Source organism: Armigeres subalbatus, chromosome 2 (genome assembly GCF_024139115.2).
Source record: "Armigeres subalbatus isolate Guangzhou_Male chromosome 2, GZ_Asu_2, whole genome shotgun sequence".
Classification (NCBI taxonomy): Eukaryota; Metazoa; Arthropoda; class Insecta; order Diptera; family Culicidae; genus Armigeres; species Armigeres subalbatus.
The window spans coordinates 1848541-1864738 of record NC_085140.1 but is presented as its reverse complement, the minus strand read 5'-3'; the positions used below and the strand labels follow the sequence as shown (position 1 = coordinate 1864738).

At 37.5% G+C, this 16198-nt stretch overlaps 2 protein-coding genes across 2 annotated transcripts in view; both read left to right on the top strand.

The window, feature by feature from the left end:
* The window catches only part of LOC134217426 (uncharacterized), a 99538-nt gene that overhangs the window by 53672 nt on the left and 29668 nt on the right, over positions 1-16198 (top strand). The gene's annotated exons all lie outside the window — the stretch shown is intronic.
* Positions 1309-3087, top strand: LOC134213927 (ras-related GTP-binding protein C). Its single transcript, XM_062693390.1, has 4 exons — positions 1309-1614; positions 1682-2368; positions 2434-2576; positions 2643-3087. The coding sequence occupies exons 1-4, from the start codon at positions 1612-1614 to the stop codon at positions 2983-2985; spliced, it is 1176 nt and encodes a 391-aa protein (XP_062549374.1). The 5' UTR covers positions 1309-1611; the 3' UTR covers positions 2986-3087.

Genomic DNA, 16198 nt, shown 5'->3' with positions numbered 1-16198 from the left:
AATAAAGGGGGGAGGCATAATTCGTGTATAACAGTCGGTAGGGATCCATTACTAGCACTCACTCACTACCTGTCTGACTGTTTTTTGCAATTTACTTTATACTTCGTTCAACTGATAAACATGTTGAAAAGTCAAAAATTAGTATTGAAATTATTCCTAAATTTTTATAAATACTTAGTGGTTTTGCGTTAAACTGTGTGTTAAGGTATAAATGTAAATACGCTAAAGCGTCTATTACTAACACACAAGAGGGGGGGGGGGTCCAAAATAGGCACTAGGATCATGAGGAAATGAAACATGTAAATAAAGGGGGGGAGGCATAATTCGTGTATAACAGTCGGTAGGGGTCCATTACTAGCACTCACTCACTACCTATCTGACTGTTTTTTGCAATTTACTTTATACTTCGTTCAACTGATAAACATGTTGAAAAGTCAAAAATTAGTATTGAAATTATTCCTAAATTTTTATAAATACTTAGGGCCAATTTCTTCACCTCCGCTTAACTCCTAAGCGGCGCTTACCCATACGCTTAAACCTGGTTTAAGCACTAAGCGGAGGTGAAGAAATCGGCCCTTAGTTGTTTTGCGTTAAACTGTGTGTTAAGGTATTACTTTTTTTTGTAGAATCAGAAAATTTCATATTAGAGTGATAAAACATGTTCCCCTTTCTGATCATTACAAGACACACATATGGAAACATTATAAAAGCCAAAATCTACAGGGAATTGGAACTTTGTATTAAAACATTAGAGTAATTCAATTTTTGACTTTTTCGCTCCCCTATGCTTAAACGATGACTTTTGATATTTAAATAATCATCCTAAATTTTTAACTCATTTTTGGTTGTAATTTGATTGAGCACATGAAGTCTGAAGTCTGTGGGAAATTAAATTTAATACGTAAAAGAATAGCATAAAATTTATCAAATTTATATATCAATAATGAGCATTTTTATTTTCTTTAGTACAAGTAAGTCAGTACAAGACGGCAAGAAAACGATTCCAAAGCTATCTTATACTTATGATACACTGGTGGTATTCGTATACCTTGGCACAAGTTGTACAACGTTGCTGGTACAACGTGGAAAACCATGGTACAATATTTTAATGATGTCAATAATAGGTATGGTACTCATTTCTTGAACGAATGCCGTCAAGCCACCAGTGTGTCATTAGTATAAACACGAAGATTTTTTTTTCGTCTGAAATGAACGCATTCATTTAGTGTGCGTTTACATTAGAAAATGACGTAATGGTTTTTTGTTTTAATTATATGAAATTTCGATTGAGTAAGTTGTGAAACCAAATAATTTGGTTAATAATTTATTATTAATTTCTAAAGGTACTAGTTAGTACATAATCGTTTTTTATTCATTAGTGACATTTATGTCTTACCGTCCCGTTAATAGCTTAAACGTCGTAGCGTACAACATTACGCTTTTTTCAAATATTGCTCCCTAAAATGACAGTACAAAGTTGATTGCGCTTTATTATTCAAATCATAGCCCTGTGAAATTGTTCTGCTGAATTGTTATCACTTTTGTGTCCGATAAGGTGTACGATCGTGAAAATTGTAATTTGAATAAAAGAGTTTTTATTCTTTATACACAATGGTAAGTGCTAGTTTCGGTAGTTTGCGTCAAATTGTGTTTTAAAATTTCAATACTCGCCCCATGACAGAGTTATCAAGATGAGGAAGAACAAATTGGCTATCAGGTTGGATCGTTCCCGAAAGATTTTGGTTACGGAAACTTTGATCATGAGGACAATACCTCTCGTTCGGTCGAAGATAAACCTCGCATTCTTCTAATGGGTCTCCGTAGATCAGGAAAAAGCTCGATCCAGAAGGTGGTTTTCCATAAAATGTCCCCAAACGAAACATTATTTCTGGAGTCGACAAACAAAATCGTCAAAGATGACATAAATAATAGCAGCTTTGTGCAGTTTCAAATCTGGGATTTCCCGGGACAGATAGATTTTTTCGATCCCACTTTTGATTCCGACATAATATTTGGTGGCTGTGGAGCATTAGTTTTTGTGATTGATGCTCAAGATGAATATATCGAAGCCCTGGCCAAACTCAATCAAACAGTAACTAAGGCACACAAAGTGAATCCTAGGATCAAGTTTGAAGTTTTTATCCATAAAGTAGACGGCGTTAGTGATGATTCAAAAATGGAGTCACAGAGAAACATCCATTCTCGAGCTACGGATGATTTGGCTGATGCTGGATTAGAAGGTGTTCACCTGAGCTTCCACCTTACATCTATTTATGACCATTCGATATTTGAGGCCTTCTCGAAAGTTGTTCAAAAGCTAATCCCACAGTTGCCAACGCTTGAAAATCTGCTCAACATCTTTATTTCGGCAAGTATACAGCTGTACATGATTCTGTGGCATGTTAAGATAACAAATCGATCTGTTTTTTTCAGAATTCTGGGATTGAGAAAGCCTTTCTGTTTGATGTGGTATCTAAAATTTATATAGCAACTGATTGTTCTCCAGTAGATATGCAAAGTTATGAATTATGCTGCGATATGATTGACGTTGTCATAGACCTGTCTTGTATCTATGGGTTAGTATATATTCTACAGCAATCTGCATTCATAACTTATTTATTTTCATAATTACGTTCCTATAGATCTAAGGACGATCCTGATGTTGCTGCCTTCGATAACCATAGCTCCAGCCTTATCAAAATGAATAACAGTACGATATTGTATCTCCGGGAAGTGAACAAATTTTTAGCTTTGGTTTGCATCATACGAGAAGAAAACTTTTCTCGACAAGGAGTGATAGATTACAACTTCTTATGTTTTCGGGAAGCCATTACGCAAGTGTTCGAGCTCAGACTAAAAAATCAAAAACTCGAGGCAGCTGAACACAGTCAGGATCATGAGAGCGATTATCAAGGTTCAATTCCTTCAAATGGCAGCGTTTCACATACACTCGATCAACAGATGAGTAAAACAGCTGTTGTTTAATTTGATTGATGATTGATTGTTTAAAATGAGGAGCAAATCACCTAAAAATGTAAAATATGTTTTTGTTGTAATGTTGCATGAATAAAGAATTGATTCAATTAAGGATATTGCATTTCTCGAGAAGTACCGTGACCTGCCCTAATTCCGCGCATTGCCTAATACCGTGGATTTTATCCAAATTGTTGAATATAGAGGTACTGTCTGTTACTCATCACATTATTTGATGAAATGCACAAATATATAGCAGAAAATGTTAGCACATTATTATTGTGGGTATTTGTGACGTAAATTAGGCGCTAAAAAATATATGTAAAAATGTATGGCTCGACCAGCCAAAATTTTTATCCGCTTAGCAAAACGATTAAAATTATGGTTATATTTCTAAGTCTTGTAACTTATTTTTTATGATATTTTGTTTACTTCTAATATCTCATTGAGCAAATTTTCACGGCTATAAAATATGAGCTGGGTACTGAAATGGTATTTAAAATTCTTGCTTGTGCACTTTTATTGATCAAAACAATTGTCGCGGTATTAGGCCATCTTCTTCGCCAGTAGTGCCTAATACCGTGACTAGGCTATTATACCCACCGTAAAGTTGATACTCAGAAAAATAAAACGTAACCATCACATTGGGTACATAGACTACTAGACAATATCGTATAGGTAATGAAACATTCATGTTAGCTATCTACGACATTTTATGCGTAAGATACCTAGGGGAGCATCTCTCAGATGAATTACATATTTCGATATGTATTATTCCAGTACTTCACCAAAGAGAAACTGCTGTTGGAAGACTTGAAGATGGTTTACATCTAATGAACACACAAAACGTCTTTATTGTGTCGTTCAGTACATACGAATACGATATCATTTATGTGATATTTACCACAGACTATTGACGTAAATATTTTTCCTGTACAGTTTCCTTTACAAATGTAGTCTAAATCTATCTAAATAATCTAATCTAAATAAATCTAAATAAATGTAAAGTAAATTTATATGAAAAATCAATAAGCGCTTTTAAATTGTCAATATTGAGAAGTTGCTAACTTCCCGAGGAAATGATTCTTTTTCCAGTAGGTATCTGTGTAAAATAGTAATTTTTGTTATGACCTAATAATTCAATTGAAGTTCATCATTTGAGCTTGTTTGATAGGGCACAGTATTAGGCAATTTTCTGTGCGGTATTTGGAATCTTCATCGGAATGTACGCGGTATTAGGCATATTCATAAGTCAAATGTCGTACACTATTTTCTTCATTTTTTATGAGTTGAAGTACAAGACATAGTTTTCCCTTCGAATATATTTAATATTGATAAAACGACATAGTTTTCAAGGATGATTGTTACAAATTGAATTTTATATAGCGAATTTATTGTGGACACGTCCTTAACCCCACGGTGATAGGGCATGTCACGGTATAAGCATATTTATTTATTTTTTTCTTTATTAAAGTGTTTTTTGCCTTTCTCGTACACCAAGGTGTAACGAAAAGGCTATATATTCACTTCCAAGACGATTTTGTGATAGAAGGTCTGGAGACCCATAGTGTTATATACCAATCGACTCAGCTCGACAAATTGAGATGATGTATGTCTGTGTGTATGTGTGTGCAGGTAATAAGTTGCATTCGACGGGGAATTCTGTCCCATTGTTTCCTATTGAAAATTGACCAGATCGGACTATGGGATCAAAAGTTATGGTCAAAATACGATTTTTATACAAAAAAAAACACGCTAAGAAATTCTCACTAATTTTTTTAGTATATCTAATATACGAGAAAGGCACAAACACCGCTAGGTGGATCAATCAGGGTTTTTAATCTACAGATTAACAAGTATATTTATTTGTTACGATAGCCTACAAGTTACAGGACTTTTACTTAGGTCATGGAAGGTCAAGAAGTATTACCATTAGATTAACGCATAAAAACGGTCATAGCTTCTAATCCAATTTTTAATAGCAAACAATGGAACAGGACTACCCGTCGATTGGAGCTTGTTGCGAGTGATTCGGCCAATGTTAAGTTCTAAAAAGAGTGTCTAAAAATGTTGTACACACACAGACACACACCCACACACAGACAGGCTGCGAAATGGTGAGTTGACATCTGGGAAGGAGCGACCTACACAGCTCTGGTAATCACAAGTTCCAATCTCACGCTTCCACGGGTCTTCCGATGACAATCCACCGCCAGCTAAGGGTTTTGTACTTAGCTGGTAGTGCAGCCTGGGCACTGTTGTCCTTCTGACATCAGCTAGAGTGAGGGGGTGCGAACAAAGGGAACCATCGTACCTAACCCCTAATCCCAAAGCGTTAAGCGAACCGTGCCGAGGGGATGCATGGCCATTGAAATAATGAGCTAGGCCTTTAACAAAGCCTGTGGGGTACCTGGGCACCCTCCACAGTAATTGCCCCTTACCGCGTCATGCTGGGCTCTGGCGTGGTGGACCTCTTTTCCCGAGTAACTTGTGGGATCAAAATGGAAAACCAAGTCAATTCTTCTTCAACTAGTGGTAGTAGTGTAGGCGACAACCTCTTCGCAAGAGGTGGGTTGTTCAGGTCTCCGCCTAGGAGGCCAGAGGCAATAGTCGGCAGCTCATGCTCATGCTCAAATCTCAATCATCAAGACCGCATGTACAGGCTAACTCGCTTGCGATTCTGTAGGGAGAGCATCGCGTTTTAGTTTCTCCGACAGAATCGCATTTTTTACACTCACTGACCGAAAAGAACAATGAAGAACACGTAAAATTCATACAATGATGCAAATCGCAACTCGAATTATGAGTGATTCTCAGGGCCATGACTCTGATGGGATTTGACTCACGCATGATTTGAATCGCCGATGAGATTTGATAATTTTAGATCTTACCAACACTAAAGAGTTCACTGCCGTACAAAACTGACTATCTATAAACGCTCATTAGACCGGTATTCCTCTAAGGTCAGGAGACCTGGATGATGCTCTTGGAGGACCAACGCGCACTTGAAGTTTTCGAAAGGAAAGTGCTGCGTACCATCTATGGCGAGGTGCAGATGACGGACGATTCGTGGATGAAGCGAATGAACTACGAGTTGCATTAGCTGTTGGGAGAATCAGCCACGGACTGAAAATACCGGTAATAAAGATAATAATATTGATGTCGGATAGAAATCCGGTGCAAATGGTTCTCGACAACAATCTGACAGGCACAAGAACGTGAGGTGCGCAGCGAGCTAGGTGGATCGATCAGGTGGAGGACGATTTGCGAACCCTCCGTAGACTGGTTAGTGGCGACGTGCAGCCGTAGACCGAGCTGAATGGAAAAGATTTTTATGCACTGCACAGACCACTCCGGCCTTAGCTTGAGCAAATAAATAAGGTCCCTCTGGAGCACTCCATAATGATCCGAATATGGCCAGTAAGGTCAATTGTCCTCTATAGAATCACCAGAGATTTATTCGTGAGAAGCCATGAGGGTAAAGCTGTCATTATTTATTATTTATTCAGACTAAGGCCGAAGTGGCCTGTGCGGTATATAAGAGTCTTCTCCATTCGGCTCGGTCCATGGTGTCTTTCCTTTCGAAAACTCCAAGTGCGCGTTGGTCCTCCACGAGCATCGTCCAAGTCTCGTGTCCGTAGAGGACTACCGGTCTAATTAGCGTTTTGTAGATTGTCAGTTTAGTACGGCGGCGAACTCTATTCGATCGGAGCGTCTTGCGGAGTCAAAGTACGTACGATTTCCAGCCACTATGCGTCTCCGAATTTATCTGCTGGTGTCATTTTCGGCAGTCACCAGTGAGCCCAAGTACACAAATTATTCTACCACCTCGATTTCGTCACCACCGATAACTCGCGGTGGGTGTCTTACATTGTCCTCTCTTGAGTCTCTTCCTATCGTGTACATCGTCTTCGACGTGTTGATGACTCGTCCAATCCGCTTAGCTTCCCTTTTCAGGCTGATGTATGTTTTTATCAAAGTTACGTGCCTTAATATCAATGTAATGTCGTCGGTGAAACCAAATAGCTGAACGGACTTATTGAAAATTGTACCACTCGTGTTAATCCCTGCTCTTCGTATTACCCCTTCCAAAGCGATGTTGAATAGCAAACACGAAAGACCATCACCTTGCCGTAACCCTCTGCGGGTTTCGTAGGGACTCGAGAATGCCCATGAAACTCGAACTACGCACATCACCCGATCCATCGTCGCTTTGATTAACCGTGTCAGTTTATCCGGAAAACCGTGTTCGTGCATTAGCTGCCATAGCTGGTCCCGATCGATTGTATCATATGCGGCTTTGAAGTCGATGAATAGATGATGTGTGGGCACGTTGTATTCGCGGCATTTCTGCAGTACTTGGCGAATGGCGAACACCTGGTCCGTGGTGGAGCGTTCGCCCATAAAACCCGCCTGGTACTGCCCCACGAATTCCCTTGCAGTTGGTGCTAGTCGACGGCATAAAATTTGGGAGAGTACCTTGTAGGCGGCGTTCAGCAATGTGATTGCGCGGTAGTTGCTACAATCCAACTTATCGCCCTTTTTGTAGATGGGACACACGACACCTTCCATCCACTCCTGCGGCAAAACTTCCTCCTCCCAAATCTTGGTAATGACCCAGTGCAGGGCTCTAGCCAGTGCCTCACCACCGTGTTTAAATAGCTCTCCTGGTAGTTGGTCAACCCCAGGGGCTTTGTTGTTCTTCAGCCGGCCAATCTCCTCCTGGATTTCCTGGAGATCCGGAGCCGGTAGAATTATGTCCTGCGCGCGTTCTCCCAGGTCCATCACCATACCGCCATCTTCGTCTGCCACATCGCCATTCAGGTGTTCTTCGTAGTGCTGCCGCCACCTTTGGATCACCTCACGCTCGTTCGTAAGAAGGTTCCCGTTTATGTCCTTACACATATCAGGCTGTGGCACGTGGCCCTTACGTGAACGGTTTAACTTCTCATAGAACTTTCGTGTGTTATTAGCGCGGTACAGTTGCTCCGTTTCTTCACGGTCTCGATCTTCCTGCTGGCGCTTTTCCTCCGGAAAATCGAGTTTTGTCTGTTCCGCGCCTGTTTATATCGTGCCTCGTTCGCCCTCGTGCGGTGTTGCAGCAATCTCGCCCATGCTGCATTCTTCTCTTCCACTAACTGCTCACATTCGCCGTCATACCAGTCGTTTCTCTGATCCGGGGCACCGTGCCAAGTGCAGCGGTTGCGGTGCTACCAATGGCGGATCGAATATCTCTCCAGCCATCTTCAAGAGATGCTGCGCCTAGCTGCTCTTCCGTTGGAAGTGTCACTTCCAGCTGCGTATTCTTAAGGGTAAAGGGTAAAGCTGTCGCATGACATATTTTGGTGCAGAAACGGAATTGTCAATACCTGTAGGTTACGCGACGGAACTCTGTGAGGTTCCGGAAGTGACGAATGAATTCTTCCGCACTTTATAGACTTACCACTAAATTATTTGTGTATAACCATAAATAACGAGCTGTCCCAGGCCACGTTTTTCTTTAAAAACTGGAATATCCGCTTCTATACGTTCCCCCGGGGTACTAAATGATATTCAGACAGTGGCCAATGGGGTCAATTGTCACTTATAAGATCATCAAATGATAATTCGTAAATAACCTTGAAGATAGTGCAGTCGCATGACATGTTTTATTGCAAAAATGAAAATGTTCATTCCTGCAGGTTCCCTTCATGTTTCGGAAGTGGCGAATGATTTCTCTTACATTTTACAAACTTACCAGACGATTTTTTTTAAACCATGAAGAATGAGTTGTCGCATGACAACCTTTTGGTCTTTAATAGGAAATGTCCCCTTATACTGGTCCCCTCGGGTACTTCGTGATATTCCGGAAGTGGCAGTTCAGGTCAATAGGGCAAAGACAAAGGTGCTGTTTGAACGAGATGGCGCCACAACATTTAAAGTAAAATGAATTTCCTTGTATGGACAAATCATCCGTTCTCATCAACTACGCATCGCATCAATATGAAAGCTAGGTCAAAAAGCAACAAATAATTTTTAGATTTTTTGTACCACGACTTGTTTTGCAGTTCTAAACAATAAAAGAGATTTCATTGTACTTCCATAATAAATTCTAGCTGTATACTTTTAATTTCTTCAAGATTGTTCTCCACCTCGTGTGTGTGGAAGGAACATTGAAAGCTAACGATATCGAACAGCAGATGTCACTAGTGTATATGCAATATTACATTAATACAAACACGCAGCAACACCACCTGTCGCCTGATAATGGAAATATTGCAATTATACCATCAGGTGTAGTGGCTGTTGTTAACATGTTTTGAAAGTGCCTCAAGCGGATTTTTTGGTAGAATGCAACTGACGATCTCCTATTGTCCTTTATAAGATCTTCAGATAATTATTCGTGAGAAACCATGAAGATAGAGCTATCGCATGACATGTTTTAATGCAAATATGAAAATGACCATTTCTACAAGTTCCTTCGGGGCGCTCCGAGATGTTCCGGGAGTGGCATTTGGGGACATCCTTGAGAAGCTTATAAGCACTTCAAAAAATTAGAAAAATCCCTAATACAACCGTATCTAGTATAGCTTTGTTTTTGGTAAAAGCTTGAGAAGAGTTCCATATAAAAAAATAAGTTTTTATCGTAATACCCCAAATGCCATATCGGGCCAATGCCATATCGCCAACGGAATCTGGAATAATTCCTTAACCATACGGAATCTGGACACAACTAGTGGAATCGAAACTAGAAGAAAAAACTGGACCTCCCAACAGACATTGGAAGCTGTTAGAGTGCTTTTTTTAACCAAAAACAGCCTTCTTCAGCTAAAAAACTAGCTTGTTCAGCATAATTTGTGTGTTGGGCTTGTCTCAAAATTTCACATTGATTGGTTGAAAGTTGAAAGCGAACAGAGTTATGATTTTTTCAATTTCAAAATTTGCCTTCTGGAAGAGCTTGTCCTTTTGGGTGTTTCAAGCTAAGATATTTTTATTCGCTTTTAAGATCATGACCAACTTAGCCACCTTGAAGATGAAAAAAGCACAAAGTATACTGCCGTTAACCGCAAGTCGAGCACATCTGTATATGGCGTCCATATCAATATGTGCTCGACTTGCGGTTAGCGGCAGTAGAGTAGAGTGGGGCAAGAGTCCGCGTGGGGTAAGAGTACGTTTTTGATTTTTTGAAGTAATAAAAAAAGATAAACTAGCAGCACTGCATCAGTTTGACAGGTATTCTGGCCAACTATTATCATGTGTAATTGTGAACGATTTGAATAAACAACAAGGGAGATATGGACTTCGATAATTTTTTGCTAAAAATATTTTCCGCAACTAGTTTTTCATTACCATATATACGTTCAATCACGTGAACATTATACCATTTCGATAACCTATTGTATAAAGTACTTTATGGTGCAGAACACGAATCCGGTTGGTTTTCCAAGAAGTGAGAACCATTACTTGAATAAATGTTGGGACTGTGGGGTAAAAGTACGCAAGAACGGGTGGGGCAAGAGTAGGCATGTGAATCTCCAAGTTCTGATGTCAAACCCGTATCTCCGACCGAAATAAGACTGCTTCCAAAGCGTAAAGATCCACAACTAAGAAAAAAGGGACAGAAATCGATAATTATCACAAGTTTTAAGGATAAGTTGAAGTAATTTGGTGTTAGAAAGGACTTAGCGAACAAAGCACTGAAGCGAAATAATGAAATTGTATTTGGACTTGGTGTACATCTTAACATAATACGAAACACAATTTAATTTAATTTAATCAAAAGAAACATCCATAAATTACGCAACATTTAGAAGGGAGGGGTTGCGAGATGTATGACGATCCATATAATTTTTAGAGGATTCATACAAAAACTGTAAGATAGGGGGAGGGGTGATGAAATAGCCAAATTTAACGTTACGTGATTGGTGGACTTTCTTTAAGGAAAATTCCTTTGTTTAAGCCAGCGAGGCCTGATATATTTTTACCTTTGTAGTTTTTTTTGTACATAAAAAACAATGGTTTTTCGTTTGAAAGTGCACATTTCTAGAACCCCCCCCCCTTTTAGAGTTACGTAATCTTGAAACATTCCTTAATATATGTTCATTAAACAATTAAAGCACATGATTGGATAAATGCGTACTCTCACGCCACCCAATGCACTCTTACCCCACCGGTGGGGTAAGAATGCGTTTTTCACTTGTCTTGCAATAAGGGTTATACTAAAACGAATCTCAATAATTTCAACATTTTTTCCGCTGGGTAACATATACGAAGAGTATATGAATCATCGACATTGATTTGATATGCAGAAGCTTGCTTCATAAGGGCCACATGATCGATTGAAAACTAAGTGCGTACTCTTACCCCACTCTACTCTATAGGTACTGCTGTTGTACCATCGACCAACAACAGCATATGCGATGGATGCTCCCACGCCCACCAAGAGTCACATATTTTATTTAATGAAATGAATATACGGCACATGATCGTATATCTGTCCCATCTTTGCTGGATTTCCTATTCATATGGGACAAATATGCGATTGTGAGCAGTACATTATTCACGCATTTTACAATGATTTGGAAATGCTAAGGGGCCATCCAGAAACCACGTGGTCATATTTTTGAAGATTTTCAACCCCCCTTTCCCCCATGTGGCTTATCGTGGTCATTTGGCAGACCCCTCTCCCCCTATGACCACGTGGTTTTTTTCAAGTACAAAAAAAGCCTTATGTAACTAAAACATATGGTTAATTCGATCAATTTTGAAGATGGACAATTTCAATTGATTCAAAATTAAACTAAACCCAGCATGGAAATTATAAATTTTCATGAAGTCGAAAATTTTGATTATGTTATCATGTTGTAATGTGTATCAGGTATTAGGATATCTAGAACTAGTACACCTTCAATGCTTCAGGAGGATACAAAAAAATGTGGGCTCGCGAACATCTCATAAAAATTCGAGAAAATTTATAGTGGTTTAGAAATTTTCCAAAACATCCCTTTTTATTAGTGTTTTTTTTGAATAACTATAAAGTTCATCACTGAATATCCCTATAGATTCCTTAGAGTATTTGGGACCTTCCATAGCTCTGGAGCTACTGGAAATTCTTAAGATATTAACCTCAGCGAAGCATCTGAACTGAACTTATACAATGAAAGGCTTATCAGAGAATCACAAAGTTAATATGTAATATTAGAGATGCAAATGAAACCTCCTACTGTTGTTTCTTTTGAGTAGCATTCCTGTAGAAATTTCAGTATTGTTTTCAGAATCATCAATATTAGAAATAAATAATTATAAAATATTTTTTTTAATTGTTCATTGCTAATATTGATTTATTCATGAAAATTTTGTATTTTTCCGTTGAACATTTTGATTTCTTTATGGAAAATTCTTGATTCATAATTGCAATTTTTGCTATTACAAGTGCTAATTTATTATTGTTGTGTGTATTATTGTTCTTTAGTGGCAATTTCCTATTTTATTATGGAAAATTTCTATTTTTTCTCTACTAAAGAGATTTTAAATCCAGAGCTGGCTCATCTCTCAAAATTTCTAATTCTTCATTGAAATTTTATTTTGATATCGACTCGTGGAAGCAAATGATGCCATACTAGAAATATTTTCTAGGTCACTCTGATGGTTCTTTGGAATCATTTTCCAGGAACTTCTATTCCACATCTCGAATATGCTTCAGTCAATGGTCCTTTCATAAGCGACTCATAGAGAAATGGATGTATTATAGACCAATTGTTATTTTGGAGTTCGGATCATTCGATTTATCCAATTAACCAACTTATGAATGATGTATGATATAATATCCCAGTAGGTCCATTGGGTTGATATGACTTCAATTATTATTTATACAATCTACTACAGACTTTTTTGGTTATACAAAACGTCCAAAAGTCGTAATGTTTGAACTACTTGATCATTCAAGTCCGTAAACCCAGTGCTTCTAAGGCCCTACAAAAACAGTTTGCGAACATACCTCATAGTCATTGCGCAACTTGCTGTTGACTCAAGATAATTTTGGGTACCTTGTCTCTTGAATCTCATGTTAATGGAAATTAGGGTCATATGCTTATTTCATCGGATTGGGTGTATACCGATAATGAGAACATTACAAATGTCTTGATTGATCTGGTAGATTCGTGGGTTGAACTTGAGAGCATTTTGAAGTACTTTGAGCATCTCGTGTTCCTGAATATTAATCACTGGCTTAACCTTCAGGATGACCCATCTTATTTGACCACCCATCTGTTTAGAATGATTCAAACATTTAAACTTTATTTACACGCTCTTAGAATCGAAGAAATCTTCCCAAGGTTTTGGATATCTGAGTTTTCATGATCAGTCAAATTTGAGCTCCCATATTTTTTCTGTAAAGCCAATATCTAGATGAACAATTTTACAAAAGGCCAAAAATAAAATGATGGCCTAGCTTTCTTTTGTGATTTTATAGACAATCTAAAACGCTGGGCATATATGACCCTTCATTCCTGAAAGGGTTGAGATTTGTTTTAGAATTCAATTTCAAGCGTTATTATAACACTATTTTTAGCCTAGATTATTTTAGGAATTGGAGAGTTTTTTCTGGAACACTGCAACTTTTTTCATATCGCAGGAATCTCCTTAGTTCTTATTTAGAATTTCATGTTAATTTTTAAATGCAAGCTTCTCTATGTCATAACCTTTTCATGCGCACTACTTGAATTTTGTGCATTTAGAACATTTAGGTGCATTATTAATTTTTTTCGATCAATTATGATAATTATTCAATATCATAAAAACTAGGCTTCTTAAGCCTAAATTATTGTCTACATTTATTGCTTAGATTAATTTTAATTTCCAAGATCTTCTTAATTTTCAAGAATAATTATTCTGGAGTTGCAAGGGAAACCCTTCGGAATATTGATAAGAAATTTTTCGGAGTCTCCCCGGAAAATTTTTAGAATTTCAACGACATTTTTTCAGACATTCCGAAAAATGGTCGGTAGAAAATTTTAAGAACTAGAAGAATCCGTAGAAGGATCCGAAATGCATATTTACGATGAAAATTCCAATAAACATCAAATTCCGAAGAATTTCAAGTATAAAAAATCCAGCTTACTTTTTACAAAATTTCTAAAGATTTTTTCCAAAATCCTGGGCAACTTTAATGAATCTTCAAAGGAAATTCTCCTAAATTTTGATTGGAATTTTTTCGTTTCCCAAAAGAAATTCTTAGAAATTTTCAGCAGTTTTTTAATTTCAAAAGAAATTATTCGGAATATGCCAAAATATTTCCGATGGCAATTCCTGAGATTTTTCCTGTAGAAAATCGAAAAAGTTCATCTGAATCACAAACAATGAATTTCCCGAGGAAATTCCGATGTTTTACAAGTGGAAATAACGAAAAATTGTACTTTTGAAGTACTTGTGAAGGTTGTACTTTTGAAGCATTTCCAGTAGGAATTCCTTAAAAAATTAAATCATTATTTTAAAGATTTTCTGATGTGTAAATTCCTTAAACTTTCTAAATCATGTGCATCTATGCATGGTAAAGATTTAAAGCAATGTTTAGCTGAACCTACAAAGAAATCAATTCTTCCCGAAGAAGAATGAATTCCCGATGAAATTTTGAAATGATTTCTGGTTCAAGAGTGGAGAATTCTAAAGATTTATTGTTTGAAAATCCAAAGAATTTTTTGAAGGTAATCCATAGACTCTTCCGTGGAAATTCTAAATAATGCCTCGAATAAAAAAATATTTGGAAAATTTGAAAAAATGTGATAGAACTCACAACGAGCGTAAAAATGTATAACGAAAAATTTTCATTTCAAAATTCCATAATTGAAAAAAAAAACAATGGAATATCAGTGTTTTATGTGACATTGGCTCCATATTCCAACTGGAAGTTGGTCTGCTTTCAACTTCATATTCTATTTATATTCTATTAGCATTTCCTCAGTTATAAATTGAAAGCTTTTATCTGCCAGCGATTGCACGATTATATATCTTGTGTAGCAAGTACGATGGATACACTCTACCTAGGGTGTCGACAATGTTTCCACCCGAAAACATCCTAGACAGGAACGAGAATCAAACTCGTCATCTCCGGATTGGCAATCCTACGCCTTTGCTCGCAAGGCTAACTGGAGACTGAACATTTTGAAGTGTTGAATGTTCGAAAAACTTCTTTTGTAAATGAAGAAGAATTTCTGGTGAAGATTCGGAAGAATTTGTCGAAGAAATTCATTAGAATGTTTTTCCACCGAAAATTATATGTATTTCCCACAGGACTGTTTTTAATTTTCAGACAGAATTCACATGGATTTTTTTTCGGAGTTTTAAGGAATTTTTTTCGGAATTGACACTGGAGATGTTTTGTTTTTGTTTCATTACTAATTTGTAGCAAAATTTCCAAGCAAAATTTTTCAGAGAGAATTGTTCAAAAAAAAATCTGAAAGCCAGCACTTTATCAGTATTGTATGAAGTAATGTCAAAGTTTTTACAGGAAATTTCTTTACTTGATGTTTCCTGAATATCCACAAAAAATTCTTTTGAATTTTTCTTCTTAAGATTTTTTCTTGGATTATTGTAAAAACATAACATTTTTCAAAATTGTAGCTGTAGTCCGCTGATGAAAAAGTGTCGGCGGCGTGATGCCAAAAACCATCTGCGGCGGATTTTTTTTTAAAATATTTTCCCATTTTTCCTACCCAAATTTTTTTTGTGGAAATTGAGACTGAATCGCAATCTGTTTTTTCGTTTATTTATGTATGGATATAGGACCTTAGGCTAAGATGATCAAATAATGCAGATATGCATCGGCGTTGCGACCGACGCTGCGTTATCGATTTTTCATGCGCACCTACGTCTTTTTAACGCTGAGTTGAAAAGACGCTACGTGGGCATAGGCCCTTAGATGCGCTTTGCGTTTAATATTTAATCATTAAATTTTAATGATTTGTATTTTTACACCGCTATTGTTATTCACCAAAAGTTTTCGTGTAAAAAAAACCACGTGGTTCGAGAGCAACACCCCCTCCCCATGTGGCTTATCGTGGTCATTTGCCAAACCCCCCCCTCCCCCCATATATGACCACGTGGTTTCTGGACGGCCCCTAATGTCCTTTTTGAAACTTAAATGTACATGATAGAGTTAGAAGCAAAAGTATTGATTAGATAGTTTTGTGTGGATACGGCAGACCTAAAAAAATTACAGTTAAGTAGATTTTTTAAATTAAAAATAACA

What these genes read in the sequence shown, in the direction of transcription:
- LOC134213927 (XM_062693390.1), top strand. An exon ending in TGCTCAACATCTTTATTTCG is followed by an intron (nt 2,369 to 2,433) that starts GCAAGTATACAG and finishes TGTTTTTTTCAG; the next exon opens with AATTCTGGGATTGAGAAAGC. An exon ending in GACCTGTCTTGTATCTATGG is followed by an intron (nt 2,577 to 2,642) that starts GTTAGTATATAT and finishes ACGTTCCTATAG; the next exon opens with ATCTAAGGACGATCCTGATG.